This window comes from Protomyctophum parallelum (genome assembly GCF_964188405.1).
Source record: "Protomyctophum parallelum genome assembly, chromosome: 20".
Classification (NCBI taxonomy): domain Eukaryota; kingdom Metazoa; phylum Chordata; class Actinopteri; order Myctophiformes; family Myctophidae; genus Protomyctophum; species Protomyctophum parallelum.
The window spans coordinates 15,155,667-15,182,273 of record NC_139718.1 but is presented as its reverse complement, the minus strand read 5'-3'; the positions used below and the strand labels follow the sequence as shown (position 1 = coordinate 15,182,273).

Sequence of the window (26,607 nt, the reverse complement as noted above, 5' to 3'; positions counted from 1 at the left end):
GTTACAATTACCTTCAACACTGATGGTCCCCCCCCCCCCCTAAAGACAGTAAGTAGTCAAGTAGAGTATGTCTACCACATAATGAGATGCATACCCTCCTATACTCATTAATGTGAGTGATTCAGAATGTGATTTATTGCTTCCTGACTAATCAGTAATCACGGTAATCTAAACCCTGTGGGTTGTGATTTAACTAATCTCTGTTGTGATCCTACAAGCTCTCTCCTCTATTGAAGGTGGTGACTGACTGAGTGACTGCTCATTCACTTGATCTGAAGTTCATCTGTGAGCAAGCAGTGTCACACGACTTGTTCTTAAGTTTATTAAGTACACAGAGAATTATATACCTTTGCACTTTAAGCCACACACTGCCACACCAGTGGCACATGCAGAGAGAATCAATTCCCAACAGATCTCCAAACCTGTTGTTTTGGGGTGCGCTGGTTTCAGTTCATTCAACCTCCTCTTGTGAGTTGGCTAGTGAGGTGCACCCTAGGAGACACTAGGGACTTTAAGCAACGATGGCTACGGCAGTCCGCTCCGGCAACCGGAAATGGATTAGTGCTCGATACATAAACCTGCTTGCCGTCGCAGCCCTTTCTACTACGGCAGAACCTACACTTCCACGTTGTGTCTACAACACATAACCATGTTTATTGAAATTATAGCTGTCATACATTTACACACTAATTGCTCCATCACCTCTCTTATGCTGTGCAATGTGTTGACAGGCTCTGAATGAAGAAATAACACTAATATCATATGTCATATTAACCATGTTTATAAAAACGATTTTAGAATAACACGGATTGCTCAAGCACCGTCCTCTTTCCACTGCTGATCATGTCCAGCGCATGTAAGAATTAAGCAATATCGGCAAGTCAGCTGACGCGCGACGGGGTGTTTAAAATAATAATAATAATAATGTGTTTATGTTTGACACATGTGCGTGCAGCGGCTGCAGCCATGCACAGACAGGCTCTGCTGCTGTGATCATGAGCGCACCTCCCGTTCTTATGACAGCGAATGTAGGTGTGGTTTTGAGGACAACTGCTTTGAATTGCTATTATTGTTCACACACAACAGAAACCAATGGATTATATATTTCAAGAGTGAGAGATCACAATAAAAATTCTTCCTCCACACTGGGAGAAAAACTGCATCTGAAAGTTTGATTGGTGCATTTTTACACATGAGTGCAGTTAGAACTTTTCCATTACATCTTATGAGAGACAGGGTCTTGTGCTGCTGGCCTGCGCGTGTATGCTGGTGCTTACCAGTGTGACGTTGTCTGATAAGGCGTCTAGAGAAATGGGAATAGATGGAGATCTAGCAAGCAGATTGTACACAGTTGTCCAAGTTGGCAGCCTGTATACTTGGTCCTGCAGTATCTTCATAATAATAAGAATAAGAATATGAAAAAAGAAAAAGAACAGAGACTCCCAGGGGTCTATGCTTGGTCCCCTCAACAACAGGGAATGTTCGCCTATTATGACATGCCCAAAATAGGGACGCTTGGGCTTGTGTGGTTTAGACTCAGTGATTAGGTACATTTATGAGATTATGGACAGATACAAGGATGCGGGTCAAGCCTTAATTGTGCATAATTACAACAGTGTTACTACTCAACAGTGTTGCCAGATTTTGCGAGAGAAATAAGCAATCAGGTATATGAAAACAATCCCAAAATAAGCGACTAACACATGAGCACTATAAACCTATACACATCGGCCATTTGTGAGCTTATAGATCTGCTATTTTCAAAGAAATCTAGTACTGGGGTCCCTGGCACAAAATGTTTTCAGATGGGGATACACGGACAAATACATTTGGGGGTCCTTGACATGAAAATGTTTATAAAATGAGAAATGACTTATTCAAACAGCATTAGGTAGGAAGCCCAAATAAGCAACTACACTTTTAGAAACAAGCCCCAAACACTGCAACTACCAATATTTACAATACAAGCAACTTTACGGAAAAACAAGCTCAACGTCGCTTATAATAAGTGGACATGGCAACACTGCTGTTCAGAGTCACCACCACTGATCTTAAGCAGTTGTGGGCTGGGCTGTATACGCCTTAACTCCACCTCTGTGTTTACATTGCACAAAGGCAGCAGTGTTGCCATGTCCACTTATTATAAGTGACTTTGGGCTTGTTTTGATGTAAGAAATATTTTTGATAAAAATTGCTTTATGTGTTTTATAGTTGCTTATTTGGGCTTGTTTCCTAATGTTTTAATAATTGGCCAGGGACCCCCCCATACTAGATTTGTGTTGTAAAAATGTTTCAAAATATATTCTACATTTTCCTAAATTTCATATCATATCTACAAGCTCACAACATGTCATAGTTTCTACGTGTTGTGAGCTTGTAGTTCAGCTATATGTTCAAATAGGCTATGTATTATGTTTAAAAGGCATAATAAATAATAATAAATGTCACAGAATTCTTAATATTGTAAGCATAATGATATTGTAGCATTGTGATATTTGGCCATAACTCCCTCCTCTGAGGGAGCTACCTTTGGGGAAGGGGGTTGTTGTCCAGACGGGCCAGACTGGTGAACCATGGGTCATGGGTTCAATAGTGGGTGAAATGTTACAATGGTAATATGTTGTAAAACAATGAGTAATGGTAATATTTAGTAATGTTTTCACCTTTACAAAAAATATATAATTGTATTATAATATAATCATTCTTCTTTACCACAAAGTAGCTGATCTACAAGCTCATAAGCTGTCATGATGATGTTGTGCAGCTTATATATTTTGGTTATTTGGTTTTATATAGTGCTTAAATTAGTCCTAATGCAGACCGATTAAAACAAGGCAACATAAACCCATAATAATTGAATTGAAGTGTGGAAGAAATCATTGGTTTGTGATCAGATTGAGACATCAGGATTAGGTTAAACCTGGCTGTTAGCCTGGTCCGGAGGAGGCTAAATCCACAGCATTAGTTTCCATGGTAACTAGTGTGGCATTGCTTTCATGAAACCGAATCAAGCCTCAACATATCCAGGTTAACTGGCAAACTTAATCTGGCAAGATTAACCAGCTTTCATGAAACCGGTTAATCGCTGATCTAGGATATATTAAGCCAGGATATCAGTTAAATCCCGGTTTAATCTCTAATCCAAGTTCCGTGAAACGGGCCCCCTGGTTGCTTATTTCTCTCTCTTGACCTGTAAACACTGAAAGGCAGCAGCACGGCACCGAGTGTTCACCTGAGGAAGCCATTATGAGGAAGTGAACCGTAGTAACCAGACACCTGTGGTGCCTTCCCCTTTGTACCGTAGCGCCCTCCCAGGCAGGGTGGGATAGGGGCGGGCCCAGACCGGATCGACCAGTGAGACACGCACTTTATCCAACCTGAGAGACAGGGGCTTTTCTCACTCACACACCCATTAAAACAGAGAGAGTTGTCATGTACCTTGAGACACACACACCCACATGCTTGGCAGTGGAAAAAGACTCCCGGCTCTATATCGACACATAAGGAAGGACACCGAACTTTATTGGAATTGCAAAGCACCCTTTTTGTGTTCATGAAAGCGTGGAAGTGGCTACTTCTCCCACGTTTCCCAGGGAGATTATTCTGTGTGAGACTCATGCCTCCAGCAACTGAAGTGAACAACGTGGCCTTTTTTTCCCAGGACGTCATTTGGAATCTCACTCAAAGGACAGTGAACTGAACTTTTTTTTTCTTTTTCTTTTTTTTACAATGTACAGTTAAAATGAGTTTGTAGTGGTGAAAGTGTAGTACGGTGTATATATATGGTGTCTGCTTGTGTGTAGTTTAACAGGATTATAGGATAGTGTTGTTATAATTGGAGCCCTCCTGGAGAGCGTAAGACGAGCCAGGGGGGATTTGTCCTCACAAAGGCCTTTTGTTCCCGAGCAACGGTAAAAGTGGAACGGGGGCAGGTTGGATGGCTGGAGTTTGGGAGATGCACCTTTTGTGACATTCTCAATGGACCCTCTGTGCAGGAATTGCTCTCTCGTCGTTGGAACCGACTCCATTAGCTCTTAGTGAATGTCACAGGTTAAGTAAAGATGGACGGTGTAAGTAATGGTTCAGACGGACGGGGGAGGCAGCCCCCAGGTTCCTTCCTGGACAAACTCTCCAATGTCTTCGCCTGGGAACGTTCCGTGTCGCCAGCCGTGAGAGGCCACCGCACTGCTGTGCTGACGTCTTTCCGAACACTGTCCAACGAGCAGAGTTCTCCGTCCGAAGGTGATCAAAGTGCCGGGGATGTTATCAGCAGTGACACGTTCAAAGTGCCTGGAGATATGTCTGGAAACTGTGACAACGAGCAGAATGTTGAATCATGGGAGACGGAGTCCTGTGAGGAGGACCGAGGTGGAACATCAGAGACCGTGACCGTCGACCCCGATCTGGTCCAGGTCACCATGGTGGAAATCTGTAGCGATACGGAAACGGAGGATGAGGAGGGGGCCCTCGGTAGTGAATCGGACACACTTGCCGAGACCGGCGGGACCCTCCTCCACAAGGAGGACAGTGAGATACTAGGTCATGGACATGGTGTTGATAACTCGGGTCAGCTGACCTCCAGTCCAGTTATGTGTGACATTGATGAGCCGGGGGTCTACCAGCTGCCTGTGTTCAGAACGCACAGTCTGGTGGAGAGATCGCTGAAAGACGCATCTGTTCTTTACACACACAAGTACGCCAGCAAAACGGACTCGGGGACAGACCCTGCGTTGCCGTTGTATGTTCCTCAGCAGAGCAAAAACTGTCGGCCCGATGCGAGTGCTGCTTCCACTGGGGCAGAGGAAGGAGAAACGATGGGGAAAGCGATGTCTAGAATTGGCCTTGGCTCTATGCGTCGAGGAGGAAACCCTTCTGTGCCTTCAACTGTTGATCTCTCCACCACATCTGGACTTCCAGACTTGAAGGATGCATCTAATAATGCTGTCACCACCTCACATTCAAAGGGGTCAGAGGGACAAAACAGGAGGTCGTTGTTTGATGGACGAGAGCAGGAGGCTGTGGCTGAGAGGCCTTTCACAAACCAGGTCTCTACGCCACCTGATGATTCAGTTAAAGCCTGCTCCAGCTCACAGAAGCCTCCTCCCGACACTGTTCATGATAAGACAAAGGACCTTTCAGAATCGAGCCAAACCACGTTGCTGTCCTGCTGTGTCCCTGGAGAGTGCCCAGCTGTCCGCGAGCCAAGTCCCATTCCTGACTCCCCATCGCAGAGCCAGCGCCACACGCCTGCCTCTGACCTGCCTGCGGACACAATGGCCTTGTCTGCCACCTCCGCTGCCTCACCCTCCTCCAGGGGCACGGCCCTCTCCCCGGCCCCCTCCTTCCAGCTGCCGGCGCTCTTCAGCGGGCTGCGGGTGCTGAGGAAGGGAGCGGTAGGCGAGGACAGGGAGACGCTAGCGGAGATCAAGCAGAGTGAGAAGGACGCCGACCTGGCCCTGCTCAACCTCAAGAGTACAGTGAACAAAGGGAAAAGCTTCTTTCCCGAGCAGGTCACCGCCGCTCTGACAAAGAAACGGACCGAGCCCAGGGCAGTGACTGCTGAAACAAATGTTGCCACGGAAAGCCAAGATGGGACACAAAAGGCGGAGGACCACTTGCAGGATCCCCCTGCGGAACACAGACCCAAAGAGCCCGACAGCGGCCAGGAAGCGGTGATTGAGAAAGCGCCAGGAGCAGAAATGACCGCATTGCCGTCCACCGTCACAAGGCGGACAGCCTCAGACATGGCCTATGAAACCTTCAAGAGTTTCTTTGGGCCAAAGGTGATTAAAAAGGAAACAACGGACCCTATGGATCTAGAGGCCGTGAAAAAGAAGATCAAAGGCGAGAAGGATCTGCTGAAGTCCATTTTCGAGAGAACTTCCAGATCTCCTGGCAGTGAGCCCAAAAGTCCCACAGAGGATAAAGTACGTGGTGACACAATTTGAAATCCAAATTGATTCAATGCATAGCTTCTGTAATTGCATCTGTATTTTGTATTATAGTAGGAACATCATATCACAGATATGTTTTCTCCCTGTTTATGGTCAAGCTGAATGAAATGCATCCATTTCCTCTGGGGAAATGTAGACTCTCTGAAAAGAAAGGTTAAATAAAGGTTAAATAAAAATAAAAAAAAATAAATCTGTGTGTATTCCAGTGTCCATGCCAGTGTGTTTGTTTATAAGTGTGCACTATTTTCTGTCTTTCTTCCTGCTAGACGGAGTCTCCTGCGTCTCCTATAGATACTGAGGACCGGACCCCAGGGCGTCTCCAGGCCGTCTGGCCCCCACCTAAGCCCAAGGATGAGGAGGAGAAGGTGGGGCTCAGGTACACGGAGGCAGGTGAGAACATGGAGCGCCGCACCCAAAGATAATTGCTTGAAGGAGGCACTAATTTGACTCATTTCATTGCCCCAGGAAACACATATACGTACATATTACAACATCCTTACAAATTGTTAGTATTGTTAGGGGCAGCGGTGGCCGAACGGTTTGCGGAGCGGTCTTGATATCGGAAGGTCGCTAGTTCGTATCCCGGCACTTTAAAATTACCACCGCTGAAGTGCCCTTGAGCAAGGCATTGAACCCCTACCATGAAATGTTCTATGAGCAGGGCCTGGCTGTAAACAAGTTCTTGAGCTTAGTCCAGTTACCCTGGGTAAATATAGTAACTTTGCTTTGCTTTGCTTAGTACCAACATTCCAACATAGCATTACTTCACATTACATTACTATTTCTGTATTGCTTTAATCCGGAGCAATTTACGATGAGCAAAGTAATCGCAATTCATTGCATACTTAATACTACTACGTAGTACATAGTGACATAGTGCCTCAGTAAACTAGGCTCCCTGGTAAACCATGAACCTAGCATGAGTCTAAATAATATACTATTATAAAAACTGAAACTATAGGATACCAGGTAAGGAATTAACCTAGCATCTGTTTTTGTGTTATTATGTGTTTTAGTTTTGTTAACAAGTACAGAAACGCTGACATAACACAACATCTCCTCCAGCCTACTTAAAAGGACATGTTTCGTGCACTTTTTCCCATGCCCTCCTCACAATAGAGTGATAGGCAGGCAAAACAAAACCCTGAGTGAGTGCTGATATGGCTATACTGTAGCAGGATGACCTTACACATATATTCCTTACTCCTTTCTTAGGCTGTGAACATGTGTGAGTAGCATTGAGAAATATGTTGTGTTTACTGTTTAGACTGTTTCCTGTGTCGGCATTGGTGTTTATTTCCTTTCTGCCACGGTACACTGAGCCTCCAGACGTGCTCAGCCGAAACTCTTAATCTGGCCGGCTAATGCAATAGGAGGGGTGACAAGCATCACAGTGCTATACAGTATGTGGCTGAGCTTCAGATGAAGCTGGGCGTAAGATATCCTTTAAATCCATTTAAGCAGGAATCCAGGGTAGTGTCTGTCTACACACAGTCATGGTGCGGTCTGTGAAGTTTCATGAGATCACAGGATTATGTGCTTGGTTGGGATTTAGAAAGTTGTAGGGAATGAACAGGAATCTTGGCAAGGAAAAAATGTCGGCCTTTTCTGTCTGCACTGTGTATGCATGCAGCCACACACACACACACACACACATGGACTGTTTATAGGAGCGGTTTTTTATCTTGGTTTAAAGCACAATTAAATTGGCAGATAAATAGGCAGAGCAAAGGTCTTACCTGATGGTTTGACAGCTGTGTGTGCGTGCGTGTGCGCGTGCGTGCGTGCGTGTCCAGATTCAAGCTCACGCTGGACAATCACCACCAGTGTATAAAACGACATGTTTCAGAGTAATGCGTATATCTTTCTCAGCAAAATACCAGTACCACACACAGTATTATCCCCATGATGATAAATCAAATCAGTAATATCAAAAATGAGCTTCAAATATATTTTGTATCCTTTAATTCTCTGTGGGTTGACAAAGTCACAATTTCGCTAGAAAAATAGAAATTCAACATTTTGTCCCATGCCTGTCAAATATTTAGCGCTGTGGATTCTTTCACATACACAGATCTGTCACATTTTTAAAATGTTTAGAAATATAACTTGTTATATAATATTGTTTGTTCTGTACAGTTTGTGTTGAAGAATGTTGTTCTACTGCAGGCACTGTAGTTACAATTGCAAATCAAAACAGGTTGGTTGAGTTGGAGCGTAGCCCTTTTAATGTTACACAGGGGAAGTGATTTACGCTTCAGTAGTATCTTACGACTGAAGACAGAAATGTCTTCGATGCTGTCAAACAAGTCTACGGAGCTATCTATGAAATCCAAGAAAAAGTTGAATCTGCAAACACAATTTTATAATATGTAGTGGGGGGTCCCGCCTGCTTCATTTCTCTCTCAGCTAAGGTCCCTAGACCCATGCTCTAGTGCAGTGGTTCCCAAATGTTTTAGCCTGTGACCCAAAAGAGGTATATTCAGTGATTTAACTTAATTCAAATATCACATCTTTTTTTGTTTTGTTGTGATAATCCTCCCTACTATAGAGTGTGCTGACCATATAAGGAGTTCCTCCCTGTCCCCAGTTAACCTCTGGTGGTCAGAAAACCGTAAGTTTAGTTTTTGGGTAGGTGGCCCAGCCTTCATCCAATCAGGATAGAGAGGGGCCTTCCGCTAATCATGATCGAGTGGGGGCAGGCCTTGGTGTGCGTGCTGGCCTGTCGCATGTCCCCCCACACTTGTTTTCCAAATCACCCAAATCACCCAAATCACTGAATCCTTTAATTTTAGAATTTATTTTGATTGTTTTAATTTTATTAATGATTTTTTTCTTAGTAATGTATGAAAAAAGAAGGGGGAAATTCGCTCGCAACACCCGAAAATCGGTCCGTGACCCACAATGGGGCCCCGACCCACTGGATGCTCTATAGGTCATATGAGAGTATGAGAGTCTTCTAACCGTGTGTTGTTCTTGATGTTCCATTCAGAGCACCAGGCTTCCCTCTTGCAGCTGAAGAGAGAATGCAAAGAGGAGGTGGAGAAGTTGCATGTAAGTGTTGTTCACACATGAATTCAGCAAACTACACTACACAACAACTAACAGCAAACTACACAACAACTAACAGCTAACTACACTACACAACAACTAACAGCAAACTACACTACACAACAACTAACAGCGAACTACACTACACAACAACTAACAGCAAACTACACTACACAACAACTAACAGCGAACTACACTACACAACAACTAACAGCGAACTACACTACACAACAACTAACAGCAAACTACACTACACAACAACTAACAGCAAACTACACTACACAACAACTAACAGCAAACTACACTACACAACAACTAACAGCAAACTACACTACATAACAACTAACCGCAAACTACACTACACAACAACTAACCGAAAACTACACTACACAACAACTAACAGCAAACTACACTACACAACAACTAACAGCAAACTACACTACACAACAACTAACAGCAAACTACACTACACAACAACTAACAGCAAACTACACTACACAACAACTAACAGCAAACTACACTACACAACAACTAACAGCAAACTACACTACACAACAACTAACAGCAAACTACACTACACAACAACTAACAGCAAACTACACTACACAACAACTAACAGCGAACTACACTACACAACAACTAACAGCGAACTACACTACACAACAACTAACAGAAAACTACACTACACAACAACTAACAGAAAACTACACTACACAACAACTAACCGCAAACTACACTACACAACAACTAACCGCAAACTACACTACACAACAACTAACAGCAAACTACACTACACAACAACTAACAGCAAACTACACTACATAACAACTAACCGCAAACTACACTACACAACAACTAACAGCAAACTACACTACACAACAACTAACAGCAAACTACACTACACAACAACTAACAGCAAACTACACTACACAACAACTAACAGAAAACTACACTACACAACAACTAACCGCAAACTACACTACACAACAACTATCCGCAAACTACACTACACAACAACTAACAGCAAACTACACTATACAACAACTAACAGCAAACTACACTACACAACAACTAACAGCAAACTACACTACACAACAACTAACCGCAAACTACACTACACAACAACTAACAGAAAACAACATCTGACACCTTTTGGATTAAAACCGATATGAATATGAGAGCTTCTACTGTCCCAGAAACATAATGTTAGATACTAGGGGGAGGGGGGGGGGCTTTTACAGAACGTGGGTTGCCTTTGTCTAGCAGGAAGTTCTACTGTAATTCTTGAAAAGTTACATTTAAAGCAGGAATCTAGGGTAGTGGATGACAAAATTGACTTACATGTCTTACATGTACATTATGAGGTCAACTAATCTTTCTAATGAAAACGTTTCTTGTGGAAGATCAGCTTGACTCACTTGCAGTTTTCTGTAGCTGCACAAGATGGCGCTAAGTCAACATGAAATCCAACGTCCCTGGTTAATTATAGATTCAAGTGCAATGTTAAGCAACCTGTCATTAGTTCTTACTGTCATACTCCATTACAGTAATGCCAGTACAGTAATGCTTTTCGGGTAGTTGTATGTAAAATGAAATATTTATATAAATTAGGAAAAAGGGTTTGCACATCAACAATGGGTTTTCTCAGTGGAATTAATGAAAGTATGAATAAAAAATTACCACATCCAAAATTTCAAATCAATGGAGGACAAAGTACTCACATTTCCACTTTATTTTATTGGCACCCACCAATAAAGGTTTGTTTATTAATACAATATAACTTAATACAATTGCGATGGTTGTATTTCATCTCCCGCCTGCTCTTCTACTGAGACATTCAGATTGTGTTAAAGGTCTCCTAGACACAGGATCTGACACAAATTTTGACCTGATGGTCAAGATTCAATTTATCCCCTGTGCAAGCAGACAGGCTCTGTTAGCTCAAAGGTAAAAAATGGCAGAAGAAACAGGTTCAAATCCGGGATAGAAGCTGCCAATGTTGTATTAACTCAAAAGTTTAAAAGTTTATCACAGGTCTCAGTTTGTTTGTGTTCTCTCTCCTCCTCCAAATGATCATGTGTCCCTTAAGTCATGTCCATTATTATTATTATTATTAAGTCATGTCCACGGCAGACTGCAAAACATAGTGCTAACGGTATTGCAGAATACTTACCTTTTGAGTCTCGTATTAGAGACTATGGGGTTCTCAGTATTTGCCTTTGTCTGCTATGCAAATCACTGTCATTAATCGCTGACCTTTAAAATAAGATGGAGAGATGGGGAGTTTAGTTTAGCCACGAGAAAGGATGCAACATGCCCAATTCACTTCTAAACTGACCACAAGTTAAAAAGGAACATATGTTAGATCCATTGAAAATGCTTTTCCTTTCCTTTTGGGTGGATTTCTGTATTTCCCATTTTTCTACATTGCTTGAAATGTCTGTTTAATAGGTTTTATTTATGGAAAGATCGGATGGAATCAAATTGTGATTTTTCTAAGAAGAGTTCCTGAAATTTCACTGATGCATTTTCATCAAATGGTTCGTCAAGAAAATCTAAAATTGATTGAAGCATAGTTTTTGGATGTTTTTGACATTTGTTTGTTTGTTTGTTTGTTTTTTCCTCTTGCTCCTTGCAGGCTGAATGTGAGCTCCGGATCTTCCAGCTTCGAGGGGAGCATGCCGTCGCCATGTCGCGGCTGGACGGAGAGACGGGCCAGATGGAGCTAAGAGACCGAGGCGCGGCGGTGGCTGTGGAACCGGTGGGACAAGGTGTGCCGCAGCACGAGGAGGCCTGCGTGTCCACCGCGGACCACCATACTCCAAAGACCTACCGCAACGTGTGCGTCCAAACCGACCGGGACACCTTCATCAAAACCCCGGAGGGCGAGAGCGGCGGCCACCCTGCTCAGAGCCCCGGCCAGAGCCCGCCGAAGAAACTCAACCTGGACTCCATCGAGATGAACCTGGGAGGCAGAGCCGAGCTGGCCTCGGGGGCCCCTGGACCTTGCCCACCTCCTCCTCCTCCTCCTCCTCCTCCTCCATACCCAGGCCAGACCGGACCACCGCCTCCACCACCTCCCCCACCTCCCCCGTTGCCGTGTGGCGGAGGGGCACCTCCCCCACCACCCCCACCTCCCCCGTTGCCGTGCGGCGGAGGGGCACCCCCCCCACCACCCCCACCTCCCCCACCTCTGCCAGGAGGTGGTCCTCCTCCTCCCCCCCCACCCCCGCCTCCTCCCGGTCTGCTCGGAGCCGGGCCTCCTCCGCCTCCGCCCCCTCCAGGCGCCGGCCCTCCGCCGCCTCCCCCCATGATGGGGGGCTTCAGCTTCCAGAAGGTGGAGCAGGCCCCGCGGAAGCCTGCCGTGGAGCCGGCCTGTCCCATGAAGCCCCTGTACTGGACCCGCATCCAGATTCATCAGGACAATAAGTACGTATACCCGGTGGCGCCGACAACCCTCATTCCATTACAACAGCGCTTTTCAAACCTTTTAATATCAAGGTCCATTATTTATATGGCGTTTGAGCCACGGACCACCGATGAGATCTACAACCCACAACTTAGAATATTTTGTCGCGAATACGATTGTGCGATTTTGTCCACAATTCCATGCTGTGTTGACGTGGTGCCATTAGGAGAGATAACAGGCAGACATTGATCAAAATAACAATTCCTCTCCATTCTCTAATTGTGTAGACTTATATCATCACTTGACCACCCACTGTGTGAGTCTGGCGTTCACTGTAGGCTGCGTCTCATATTCTGAACATTCAGACATTCATTCCTCTTGTTACAGTGTTACTTCCCAGTTCAGTTGAGATGCTCCGTAATGAAGCCGATTATCCAGGCCATTTACAGTGGCTGTGGTCTGTGCCTCTTGAATGCCAGGGCCCTTTAGCTTTATAGCCTTGTATTTCCATGGCTGGATTAGTCGGGGGGGAAGTGGAGTTGTGGTTTGCACTCTAGCTGGTTTTGGCCAGTGTATGGAGAGAACCGACTGGGCCACTAGCAGTTTCATGTGCTATAAATTTTACAGTAGAGGTGCAAGTTTAAGGGGCATTAAATGGGTCAGATGTTTAACTGTATCTGGATCAACGGTGTCATCTGCGTTAATGGTGTGAGGGTCTGGAGTTATGAGGGGGGAAACGCTGTAAGCCTTGAAATGATGCCAGGTGCACGAATGTAAGTCCAACGAGTGGTCGGCAGCGTAGCGCGCGGAGCGACTTCCCGGGGAAGCTGCGTGAAGATGATGCAACGGGGGCTTTAGAAGCTTTAAATGTAATTGACCCAAATTAAGACCTGCCGGCTGATTCGACACAATGTTATGTCTTCTAAATCCAAACAGTTTTCAGAAAAATGTATGTTTCTAGTATGTCAGTGGTTCTCAAACTTGTGTGTGTGAAGGAGCCCCAAAATGATATGTATCTGGCCATGGACCCCCATCATGGACCCCCATCAAATTATGTTATTCCAGTAACCACCAGAAGCACAGATTTGAGTTCAAAACATGTAAGGCATAATATAGCCGATTATAACATTTTCTTGCAAGCTAAACGTTCTTTTTTTGGGGGGGGGGGGGGATTATATAATTAACTTTTCCGACCCAGGCAGCTGTCTCAAGAGACGGTCCATTTCATACAGTATTTACCTCCCTGCTGAAGGCAAGGCAGTGACAAATGACGTGGGGGATTGTAGGACAGTATCATTAAGCCTTTTGGCTGCTTCAGATAAATACATTTCAGTTTTCACCACTGCGATAGGAGGCCAACAACAAACGGAGACAATTGGACTAACTTCACACTAATTGAGTGAGTTGATTGCTGTGGTATTTAAGCCCCGGTAAAACCTCCAGCTCGTCTCGTTAGTCGTAAAAAAAAAAAGCTTTCTCTAGTGTAGACTGACCTGCCAAAAACTGAACTTATGACAGGTCAGTGGAGGGAAGAGTAAACAGAGTTATAACAGTGATGATAAGTGTGTGCGTGCGTGCGTGTGTGTGTGCGCGTGGGTGCTTGCGGTTCTAACTATGCTTTAGGTTCTCACCATGTGTCCGGGGGTCCTTGAGGGGGTCCCAGTGAGTCCCAAGTTAAATTATTGAAAGTTATGAACCAAATGTATCCCTTACAGCTCAGTATACTCCAAGAGTGTACGTATGGAATCAAATGGACCCTTAACACGGCTCCATTGTATTCCATTTGTGCACTTTCAGTATTAAATTCATGCATACAGGATTTGACAGTGTGTACATTGTATCAAATGGGTGTTGTCCGTGGTTCAATCGATTCGAATCGATTTCGTCGAAATCCTGAAGGTGGACAAGCGGTGCTTTGGATATGTGCTGCTTCATGGTCACTGTCTCCTCCTGCAGGGTTATGGGTTGTGGCAGTGGCCGTGGTGAGAGGCGCTAGGTACTGGTAGCAGAGCCATGCTGAACCCTGTGATCCCAACGTCTTAGCGCTCGTCCTCCCGCGTGCAGCTTCTGTTTGCTTTCACCAGGTTGCCAAGCAACGGCCCAAACACAGCATTCGCTCCCATCGTCTTCCTCGTTTGCCTGTAAAAGCTCCTTTATTGCAGAAACTATCCCATCGCCATGAATCCAGCACCTTCGGAAACAATGCGAATGTTTATTTTTTTTAATCGTCTTTTGCTAGCACATATTAGGTTATTTATCCGTTATCCGTTTATTTTATTTATTCAAGTGCAGAGCCCCGACTGGCTTTGGAATTCCCTATCTCAGTTTGTGTCATGCAGGGAAAAAGGAGAATTGAGATAAACATATAGAAGCAGACCGAATACGCCTGAAATAAACAACTATATTTTGTAGATAATTCCTGGCAGAAACCACATTTTACATGAGTAGTATTTTCACTTTGTGCCAAGCAGCCTGATCTGGCCACGGCCATAACGACCTGGTCATTGTGGCCTTTTATGCCTTTTATTTGCGTTGTGGCAGCTCGGCAAATCTACCTCGCAAATCTACCTCGCAAATCTACCTCGCAAAATTACATCGCTTTGACCTTAATCAACTTGGCATCCTTATTTTGTATTTGAAAATCTCCAAAAGGTTTCATAAAATTTCACAAGACAAATATTCTCTCCCCCAAAGAAAGTAAAGAAAAATAAGCAAAAATAGCTGATCTACAAGCTCACAACATAATGGCGTCATTGCTTGTAGACAGGCTATTTTCGCTAAGTATAGGGCTTAACCCATTCTGGGCAGGATCCCCTTTTGGTGTTTTAACTAAGCATTATGTTATACTTTAGCTATTGAAAAATAGCAGATCTACAAGCTCATAGCTTGTAGGTCTAATCGTGAAAATGCGGCACAAAACTTTGAATATATATTCTTTCAGAGCGAACGTTTTTTTTATTTCGATGTCAGGCCTAAATGGCTTAAGTTAAGTGTGAAGTGTCTGTCTTATTCCAGCAACAACACACTATGGGGAGCCCTGGAGGAGCCAGACATCGTCAACACCACAGAGTTCGAAGATCTCTTCTCCAAGGCCACGCTGCAGCCCAAGAAGAAGCCATTGTCCGACACCTACGAGAAAAAAGCTAAAACCAAGAAGGTATGTTTGGTGTTGAACCTCTGACTCGTCAACGCTTTCTGCTATTTGTCTGCGTTCTACCGCTTGTTTGAGATTGTTCTGTGGCATGTGATGAGGAGGTGCAGCATGACATCCCGTGTGGGAAAGTGTATGAACTTTAAAATGTGTCAAGTGATGACACATGCTTTACCTGAAGCTTTTTAATGTTTTTAAAGTGTTTTTTTTTCTTTTTTGAGTGCCGTCCGTCATGTCGAGTCATAAATCAAAACGAGAAAACAAAGAGATGGCTGGAAGAAATGGAGTCTTATTCTCTTGTGTTCCACACCGTAGTTGCCAAGTTTCCAGGTTTTTGTGCTGGGTCAAGCCAGGCTATTGGGTTATAATGAGTTCACTTCTCCTTGGCTTATTTTGAAAGTCAATCCAACCCGGTTGTTCTGGTTTCATTTCAGCAGAGCTTCACAATCAAGCTGGATTTCTCTGCCCTGGTGAACCGATACTCTAAAGTCAAAGGCAAACCGACACCGGCCTCGCTTGGCTTGTTGTGTGCACTGCATGTTTGTGTAGCGTGTTGTGTGTGTTACCATGTATTCCATCACTCTAATCATAAACTATGTGAGTTCTGAGTTTGTGAGCTACGTTTAGTTTAGTTTAGTTTATTTCAGTCCTTTTTTCTTTGGACAAACAGTACAGTACATAACAATAAGGGAATTTAGAACGGTCCTATACATGTCAATGTTGCAACTCTGCACTTCTGCTGCAGCCAGAATTCTGTGTCAGCAGCAGCATCCTGGCTGCCCCTGTGGTCCTTGCAGTGGCGTCCAAGCAGTTAAAAATCGGCCACAGGCCCAGACTGTCCCCTCTAAATCCATACAGTACATGGCCCCTATTCTGATCAATCCGCTACGGCTCCAGTCCACTCCACAGGGCTTCCTTGTGTGTGTGTGTGTGTGTGTGTGTGTGTGTGTGTGTGTGTGTGTGTGTGTGTGTGCGTGCGTGTGCGTGTGCGTGTGTGTGTGTGTGTGTGTGTGGTGCACGTGCGTATTCTTCTTCCCTTTGCCTCCGTCCCTGGAACCCTCTCTATCCACTCTGGTCACTCTGAAACTGTCCAACATTCGATCCAACTCAACTAGGCCACAACCAGACACCAGTCCTGCCAACTGTCTCCTGTCTAGACCTGACATCATCATCAGAGTCCTGTAATGTTAACCCCAGTTAAAGACTAATCCACAAAAAACATGTGCAGAATACAATAATTTGAGCATTTGAATTTGCCTCGGTGGTGTTTTGTGGTCCTAGATATAACCAGCTAATTGGCCTTGTGGTTAGAGTGTCCGCCCTGAGACTGGGAGGTCAGGGTTCGATCCATGGCCTGGTCATACCAAATGCCTCCCTGCTTGGCACTCAGCATCAACGGTTGTATTGGGGGTAAGTCCCTGCGACATACTAGCGTCATGTCCAGGGGGCGTACTTGTACATCATGTCCAGGGGGTGTACTTGTACATCAAGCTGCTTACTTACTGTGTGTAGATAAGCACAGTGAAGCTCTGATATCCATGTTGAGGTGTGATCCTGGGCGTGCAGATTCTAGACTCGTGATCAGATGATCTTTGTTTGGGGACCAGCGAGATGAGTTGCAGTCCAACTCTGTGATTACACAGGGAGACAGCGCTGTGTGAGTGAACGTGCCTCTCCTCGCAGCATGCTTGGCAGTCCAAAGGTTGGCTAAACAAAAGTTACTTAGTTTAGATTCCCATCTTTTATCCCTAAAAGTTTATGCTCGCACGGAGAGAGAAATCGTCTGAATCATCAACCGATGATGGCTTCCCAGAAGCTTGACTATAGTTGAATAGCTTTGGGGGGGGGGTTATCCATGCAGAGTTGATAATCAATTCATGATGGAGAATGGATGGATTGAAGTAGATATATATGATGGATGGATATAGATGGATGGATAGATTTGCTTTCATCTATAGGCAGGTTTTTTCTGCCTTTATTGATAGGTTGAAAGTAATCTGACAGGAAACAGGGAGAGAGATGGGGGGGAAGACATGCAGCAAAGGCCGTCGGGATCGGGAGTCGAACCAGCGGCACACCGTCAGGCTGGCTCAGCAGCCTAGGTGCCCAGACAGTTGAGCTAACCGTCCGGGCCCATCCAGGCAGTTTTGAGTCTTAAGCTAGTAAGAGGAAAGTCACACATCCATTACCATTACAGCTGAAGGTGAACAGACAGACTGTTGTGCACAGAAAGAAACCTGCTGGCACGCTGCTGAGCTCCGGTTTAGAGCTGATTTATTTATACCAAATGGGTGTTGGGAGTGGCGTTTCTGAGTCTGTTGTAAGGGCGTGTAATGGCTGGATGAATGGAAACCCAACCCGTTACAAACTAGAGCCCAAAAGTGAGTGAGCCGTTTACTTCCAGATTTGAGTCCACAACCACATGATGCCGTATAGCCATCCTATTCTGGGCGAAAGGAATTCAGCAGAAATAGCAGATCTACAACCTCAGATCTGGGCTTGTAGATCTGCCATTTTTGCTGAGAGAGGTTTGGTGATTGATAGAGTAGAGTATAGATCCCTGGGGGACCCTGATCAACAAAGTATTAGGGTGTAAGTTAAGTCTTGTTGGAGGAGGCAATGAGACAATGTTTTACCTTACTTTGCAGTATCTGACCAAGCAGCCAGTGGTCTGCCTCCCTCTCTCCCTCCCCGTACCACTGATATCAATCCGTGTGCACACGCACGCACGCACACACACACACACACACACACACACACACACACACACACGCGCACACACACACACACACACACACACACACACACACACACACACACACACACACACACACACACACAGCCAGCCAGATTGTTAGCCAGATTGAATATACACTGTCATCATCACATGGTAGCTCCATGCAAGTATTTCTAGTGAAACTTGTGTGCTTCCCTAACCCTAGCATTAGCAGTGTTGTGCTGGGTTTGTACCATACAAGGCACCAACCTGCTCATCGGGTGAAATTAGGGGTTCAGTGTCTTGCTCAAGAACGCTCCGATGCTAATCCAGAGCCAAATTCCAATACCCAGAATCTCGGCCACTCGCTCACTCACACTCGATCACTCCAGCATGGCAAATTACGGTGAAATTGGTGACCTGGCGAAATATGTGTGGACTTCACACAACTTACATAGAGGTCTTTAAAAACGTGGCCTGAATACTGTTGGGTTGAACTCTGCTAATGAACAAACTGCAATGATTTACATTCAGAAACTGACATTATTATATGTGACGTCTACACACGATTGTCACATATTTCAGCAGGTCACCAATTTCACTGTAACGCCACAATGCTGGAGTGAGCGAGTGTGAGTGAGTGAGTGTGAGTGAGCGAGTGGCCGAGATTTGGGGTATTGGAATTTGGCTTATGGGACTGAACTGGGAACCTTCCATGTCCCAAGCGGCCGCTCTAGCTCCTGAGCCACTGCCGCCCCTTCAAGTAATACATGTATAATAATACAAGCACACACACACACGCACGTGCGCACGCGCGCGCACACACACACACACACACACACACACACACACACACACACACACACACACACACACACACACACACACACACACACACCTCACGTGTGTGATGACAGTACATGCCTATAGCCTACAAGCCCCGATGCACTTGTACGGAAAGTGTTGCCAGATCGTTGCCACCACCAGAGCCCAGGGCTCCAGATCGTTGCCACCACCAGAGCCCAGAGCCCAGGGCTCCAGCCCAAACGAGGGGAGACGAGCTGACGAGAATGGAATGCGTGTGTACATTATGTATATCGGCCGTTTCCACCGCATTCCGACGGCTCCCAATAACGTTTAGAGACGTTCCGGTTAAGGGAGTGAGGAGGGTGCCGGGAGGGGTGCCAAACATTCGTTGCCTACATGAGCGTGAGTAAATCTTTATCACATGTGCCACGCCACAAAATCAAAGCACTTGTTTACTCTGGAGCCGTTTCTGTCAGTTGATTACCATATCAAAGGTAACATGGACGAGAATGCTCTCTCTCTCTCTCTCTCTCTCTCTCTCTCAGTGGTACACACGGTAATTGCAGGCATGTGGCTTCACTCCGCTGACAAGGGGGGCAACTGTGGGGGAGTGGGGGACCGTGCAGCGGAGCGTAGAGGATGCGCGTGTCGGTGCATTCGGGGCGGGAGGATAAGGGGGTGGGGGGGACAGAGAGGAAAGGAGGAAGATGGAGGGGGGAAGAGAGGAAAGGAGGGAGATGGAGGGGGGCAGAGAGGAAAGGAGGGATTGAGAGATGAAGAGGAGGAGGACGACGAGAAGAGATGAGGAAATCAACAGAGATGTGGGGGCTGTTGGTGGGAATAACACACGCGGCTACTCGCATACAGGAAGGGTATAGCTTGGCACTGTGTGTGCATGCAGGTCAATTACTGTGCGCGCATTCGCCGGCAACGTGCTAAACATTACGCAGCAGTTTCCTCCACGTCCCCATAAATCAAATCCATAACAAGTTTATTTTTCATGGATCTCCTTAAACTAACTGCTTTAGAATCATGGCTCTTCGGGAGTGACTTATGAACTATCATAGCTGGTTTATTGGAGTCATATTTGGAGCTTTGGCCCGGGACACCGCAGGGTGGGTGTGTGAGATTAACCACTTAAACCCTCTATACTTACCGTATAATACTTAGTTGACTGGGGTTGGCTGTTTTGTTTCGTTCCCTCTAAAACATTTTTTTTGCAGAAAAAACACATTCCACAATCTCACCAACCAGGGAGTTGGTTGTGAGCTTGTAAAGTGACTATTTTCAGCAAATGATGCTCACAGAATAGGGATGCTTGAGTTCAAGTGGTTAAGTCTCGCTGGTGTGAAGATGGACAGACAATCACATTTTCAACTCTAACATCTGCCACCTGGCGCGCCTCAAATGGTGGCACTTCTTGGGGTCGGCAGTGGCTCAGGAGGCAGAGCAGCCATCTGGGAACTGTCAAAGTGCCCTTGAGCAAGACACTGAACCCTACAACTGTTCCTTGTGTGTGTGTGTGTGTGTGTGTGTGTGTGTGTGTGTGTGTTTGTGTTTGTGTTTGTGTTTGTGTTTGTGTGTGTGTGTGTGTGTGTGTGTGTGTGTGTGTGTGTGTGTGTGTGTTGGAGTGGTTGAATGTAAGTTTGTAATGCACATTGTAAAGCGTAACCGCGCTAATAAAGACAAATCTTTTTTTCTTTATCTGTCTTTATAATGTCTTTGTGCCAATATCACTAGGGGGGGGGGGGTTTGTTGTTGTCCACAGGGGGGTGCTGTTACCTGTTGATGACATGACGACAACAGCAGCATCAGCGTGGCATGGCAGCAGGGAACGCTCCCCTCTCTCTCTCTCTCTCTCTCTCTCTCTCTCTCTCTCGCGCGCCGCTGTCCTTGGTTTGCGTGTCAAGCGGCCGGCCTCGGTTGTCTTTTCTCATTAAGTTAACTGTTTGGGCTAATTGGCGATTTCTGGAGCCACAGCGAGCGGGAAGGGTTCCCGGGACGCTTTTAGTGTGGCCCGTCCAAAGTCCTTAATTAGAGGTGTTGGGAAAAGCCCGGCGCTTTGTGCCGCTCTACTCAAGTCCACCCCGAGTGGGAGATTCCCAGTGATCCAGAGTAATGGACTCTGCGAGCAGCATGGCACCCACTAACGTGACTGTAACGCAATACCCACTTCTAAAGAACTCCTGCTCTCCACTTCCCAGTGTCCAGCCCCGGTAGCCGGCCCACGCCGTAATACCTAATGAAGAAGCCTGACACATTAACTTTTAGAGCGGGGCTTTACCTTGCCAAAACTCTCTGTGGCTTTATGGCTAATTCAGTCATAAGTAATTGTGACCATGTGGAGGCACAAATAAAAATCCTGTGAATTTATAGTTTGTTATAAAAAGGCCTGCTTCTTTTTGCCTTACTCTTCTAAGAGTGTCCTTTTATGGTGCTATTTCTGCCTTTGTACTTTCACTGCGGCTTGATATTTTCTGATTATATCACACACATGCTCTTTCGGGAAGTGTGTGTATGCTGTGTGTGTGTGTGCGCGCGTGTTTGCTTGCGTGTATGTGTGTTTGTCTACTGTGTGTGTGTGTGTGTGCACGCGCACATGTGCGTGTGTGTTTTCTGGAACCTCTGCCCGGCGTGCCTGATAAAACTTGACAAAATGCCTCCTAGTCCCACGTGTGTGCACGTGCTTGTGTGCTTTGCGTCACCCCGGCGGGGTTATGACAGTGTGTGTTGATGAGTGTGGCGGTCAGAGACAGAAACGCACAGTGAGGCAGACTGAACATCCCCCCCAGTCTGAGTGTGATGGTCAGGGACAGAAACACAGTGAGGCAGACTGGACTGACCGTCTCCCCCAGTCGTCCATCAACAGCAGTCAGTCAGTGTGGGACGTGATGGGGCTGATCGTCACCCTGGCCCTTCAGAGCAGAGCAGAGCTCTTAATATTCACTTTTCACATCACCGCTCAGGGAATAAAATGATTCATGATGTAGATGGGAAAATTATTTAAAATTAAATACATTAATAGTAATAATAATAATAATAATAATAATAATAATAATAATAATACAATTTCAAGTCTGTAAAATAGTTCACAGTCAAAATACTTTCTAACGTTGACAAAGTTTTATTTTGATTTTCTTTCCCTCTTCTTTAAAGAGGAAATGTTACTAGTAATTTACAGAACCAATAGTAGGACTATTTATTTTAAGCTTACACATGTAAGTATTAGTATAGTCTTACACGGTCTCGCGACCCCCGCCCCTCCCCCCCTCCCCACCACCAATACAAATTGACCGCTACAGTAACCTTAGAGACAATACATCATAAATAAATACTGAAACCAGATATAATCATTAAGGAAGGTTTATTCATGCACTATGTGTACTATGAAAACTCTACATTTCCATTGTCCAGCCATTCAGTTGCAAAAAAGTTGTTTGTTGTTGTTTTTGTTTTTGTTTTTAATATAATTTCGGGACGCCCCAAAATATTTCCGGGACCCCCCCAAGGGGTCACAACCCCCCAGGTTGAGCACCCCTGGTCTTACACATAATGTCAGTTCTCATCAATAGAAACTAAGCCTGTTTTGTTTGTTTAAATCCTAAACCGACTAAATGAATCTAATCAAACCTTTTCCCTTGTGCTGTAGCTCATCAAGCTGTTGGATGGGAAGCGGTCCCAGAACGTGGGCATCCTCATCTCCAGCCTGCACTTGGAGATGAAGGACATCCAGATAGGTGAGGGTTAAACAATGTCTGTCTGTTTCTCCCTGTGGTGGAAAAAGTACTCGCATGTTTGACTTAAGTAAAAGTATCAATGCTGCAATGTTAGAGGCCACCCTCTGGAGTAAAAGTCTGGAGTTCAAGTGACAGTGAAAGTACAAAGGTATCAGTATCAAAATGCACCTAAAGTACCAAAAGGTAAAAGTACTCATTGTGCAAAATGTTCTATTTCAAGTTTTGCATAAAAATGCATAAAGATATTGTGGAAATAGCCGACAATGCGTCGTGCTGCTTTGTGTGTAGATCGGCTATTTTCAAATGTCTAAAATGTATATACCGGTAGGCCGAATTGGGTAATGTATGTTTTGTAATAATAATCCAAATCTACAAAGTAACTAAAGTTTTCAAATAATTATAGTGGAGTAAAAGTAAAATCTTTGCCTCTGAGATGGAATATAGAAGTTAAAGTACTGGAATCTGTAAAAACTCAAATAAAATAATAATAATAATAATAAGTAGTACAGTACTTAAGTAAATGTACTTTCCACCACTGTGTTTCTCTTACACAAACTGTTTGGCACGACGGCATGGTGCGATATCATTTTGATCTGTTTCTAGGAAGCGGCTCCTATTTAGGGTTTAACGGTTATAAATGTAATTTACAGTCCCATTTAACAATAAATTAGGAATGACTTGTGATGAAATGCAGATGAAGAAGGTTGCATTTGGGAGATAACAAGATATTAAACGATTAGGACCGGGAAAGCATCTGTGTCAGTTTAGATTTTTAGCTAAAAAAAAGCATTATTTTATACTTTGGGCTATTCAAAAATTAGTAGATATACAAGCTCATAGAGCGTCACTTTGTGCCGATTTTAGATTTTAGAAAAATCATGAGCATTTTGTGCAAAGCTTTGAATACAGAAATTTTTAACTCAAACCTTTGCTTCTGGGAGTCCATAGAATAAACATTTTGAGGTAATGTTTGTGATCCTTGACATGAAACAGTTTGAGCTCCACTGATAGAGCAACACACGTTTTTCAGACAGGATTAGGATTTGGAAGACATTAATTATATAGAAGGCCTCAGGTCTTAATGGGTTAAACATCGCAGCAGCAAATTATTCCCTGCCTGCGGACCGCCTCTAATATCCACTTTTACGGATGAATTGGTGTTTCAAAAGTGGAACATGGACGTTCTCCCAGTTTCACTGGTGAGAAAAGGAATTTGCATTTGTCAAAATGTGAGAGCAACATCGGAATAAAATTGACCTTTCAGCACTTCTGCCACTTTGGCAGAAATCTTTCCTGCACTGGTTAAAATCAATTTAGCAATGTCCCAGACAGTGAGCATGAACAGTGGAAGAAGGAACTGCGAGCAGTGGTTCCATGCTTGGGTGATTGTGTGGAAAGTGCAGACGTTTACGTGCGTATAATGTGCCTCTGTGCACGTAAACACATTGTGTGTGTGTGTGTGTGTGTGTGTGTGTGTGTGTGTGTGTGTGTGTGTGTGTGTGTGTGTGTGTGTGTGTGTGTGTGTGTGTGTGTGTGGAACAGCTCGGGCAGACTCATTATGCAGAATGTCCCATTTCACAAGTTCAAAATGTATACAACTATTTAGAAAATTGCAGATCTGGAAATGTAGCGGAGTAGAAGTAAAAGTACTGGAAATTGTAAATACTCAGGTAAAGTACAAATACCTCAACATTGTACTTAAGTCCAGTAGTTAAGTAAAAGTACACAGTTACTTTCCACCACTGCAGGCGGAGAGAGAGAGAGCGCCTGCCGCCTGCTAGTCTGAGCACGCGGCCGGCGGATCTGTTTATTGTAGCTAGTGACGGTTTCCACATCAAGCCTAATGGGAGCGACACCCCGCTAATGATCTGAGCGGGTTTAAATCCAACAGACACTGCTGCCGCCACATAAAAATCACCTCAAACCCGGCCCGAGCAACGACGACACGCCAGGACCAGGCCGCGCCGCTTTGGTTTGGACATTTCCCCCTTCCCTGTTCTCGTTCCCTTGCCTCCTCGTCGCCTCGTCCCTTTGCGTCAGGCCCAATAAAACTGCTGCTCTCTCCCAGCGTGAGGCTGCTTCCTAGCACCTTAATGGGAGGTGTAGGTGAAGTGGACAGTTTGAATGTGACAATGCAGCAGTGCCGGCCTTAATAAGCACTTCTAAAGCACTTCTAAGGGCCTCGGTCCCCCCCGGTACCTGGCCCGGCCTGCCTGCCCGTCTGGCCTTTGTTGCCAAATTAAAAGGACATGGGACATGTAATGTAATTAGAGCCACTAGGGAGCAAAACCAGGGAAGGTAGAAAAGGTTGAAGCGGGGGAGGGGGGGGGGCGGGGCTGACTGACGGAGGGGTGGGGGCCTCAAGGGCCACCATGGTTCAAGGGCGAACAGCGGCTCTCCCCCACACTTCCAATTCTACACACACACACACACACACACACACACACACGCGCACACACACACAAATGCACGCACACATGCACAAAAACAAATACACACACCTACTTTAACCACACACAATGAAGTCGATGAGTGAAAAGTGGAAGTAGAGGGTGTGAGGCAGTTGGCAGGCAGCCTTTGATCTGTTGGTGCAGAGATATCCCCCCCCCACACCGGACCACCAGGCCCCCCTTTGTGTGACTGACTGCTGCACTGCTGAAGGAACTGAATTATCCACTCTTAATAAGACATAATACATTGTAGGACCTCCAGCAGGATGGACGAGGACCACCACACGCTCTTGTTTGGGACCTCCCCGGGAACGTCCTGGCCACCTCTACGCCGTCAACATTCACATTCGGAGGCTGCGACGTGTGAAGAGTTTGAAGAAACTCCACAAGTCTAGAGGGCGTCACTCTGTGCACTATTTGGCTGGCCTGCAGAAATGTGTAGATGTGGAGGTGACACAAACCACAGCTTTGCCTCCTTCCTCGGGCGATTGAAGGCCACGTGCACGAACCCCGCAATGTCAGTGTTTTTTTGCCAGGTGAAACCTGGCTTATGATCGCTGCTGTTGGCTATGGCGACTTTGGCGCGACCTAGTCATGATCGGCACCTAAGCCAATGGAAGTGACAGCAGCCAGATTCCCCTGTCAGCTGATCTAGGAGCAGTGGAGCCATCCCTCCCACCACCTGACCCCACCCTCCCTCCACCGCTCCAATCTGTTCCGTCACCAAGCTATAAACCTGCAACGCCGCACTGGAGACAAAGAACAGGACTGACATTCTCTTTTCACGTCAAGTTTATTTGGCGGAGCACATTTTCATACATGGTCAACTCAACGTGCTTCATATTAAAAGATGCATTGATACATATCAAATCAATGCATTTTAAAATGTACGTACAGAATACAGATAGACACGTTCTTGCAGTATAAACCAAGTTGTTAACAGCGCCGGTTCAAGAAAGCCCCAGGGGTCCTTGAGGGGGCTTCAAGGGGTTTCCAATGTAATTTACCCTTCTTCCTCCCAGCACACGCACGCACGCACAATAACCAAAGGCTTAAGAAAATATGACGGTATTAAACCTGCTTGTAAAAGATGACACTGTTTGATCTCAGGTCATCAGGTTGGTTCCAGTCTAAATGCACCTTCATTCGATTCTTATTCTGGGTACAGTTTGGAGAGCAGCTTCTGAGGATCTGAGACGTCCAATTGGTTTATATAATATTGGAATGAGTAGGTCTAAGATGCATTCAGGAGCTAAACCATTAGGAGGTTGTGTACTGTTGTGGGAAATATGAAGACTCAAATCTATATAGTATATTGATGGGACTGAGAGA

The 26,607-nt window shown here is 45.3% G+C and overlaps 1 protein-coding gene across 1 annotated transcript in view; it reads left to right on the top strand.

Moving 5' to 3' along the window:
• The first annotated feature begins 3,439 nt into the window (after positions 1 to 3,439).
• Positions 3,440 to 26,607, top strand: part of LOC310877334 (formin) — a 70,267-nt gene continuing 47,099 nt past the window's right edge. The window contains exons 1-6 of the mRNA XM_083791156.1: positions 3,440 to 5,927; positions 6,221 to 6,344; positions 8,947 to 9,008; positions 11,644 to 12,434; positions 15,430 to 15,571; positions 22,738 to 22,825. Coding sequence (XP_083647282.1) covers positions 4,062 to 5,927; positions 6,221 to 6,344; positions 8,947 to 9,008; positions 11,644 to 12,434; positions 15,430 to 15,571; positions 22,738 to 22,825 — 3,073 coding nt within the window. The 5' untranslated portion in view covers positions 3,440 to 4,061. The remainder of the gene's footprint in view (positions 5,928 to 6,220; positions 6,345 to 8,946; positions 9,009 to 11,643; positions 12,435 to 15,429; positions 15,572 to 22,737; positions 22,826 to 26,607) is intronic.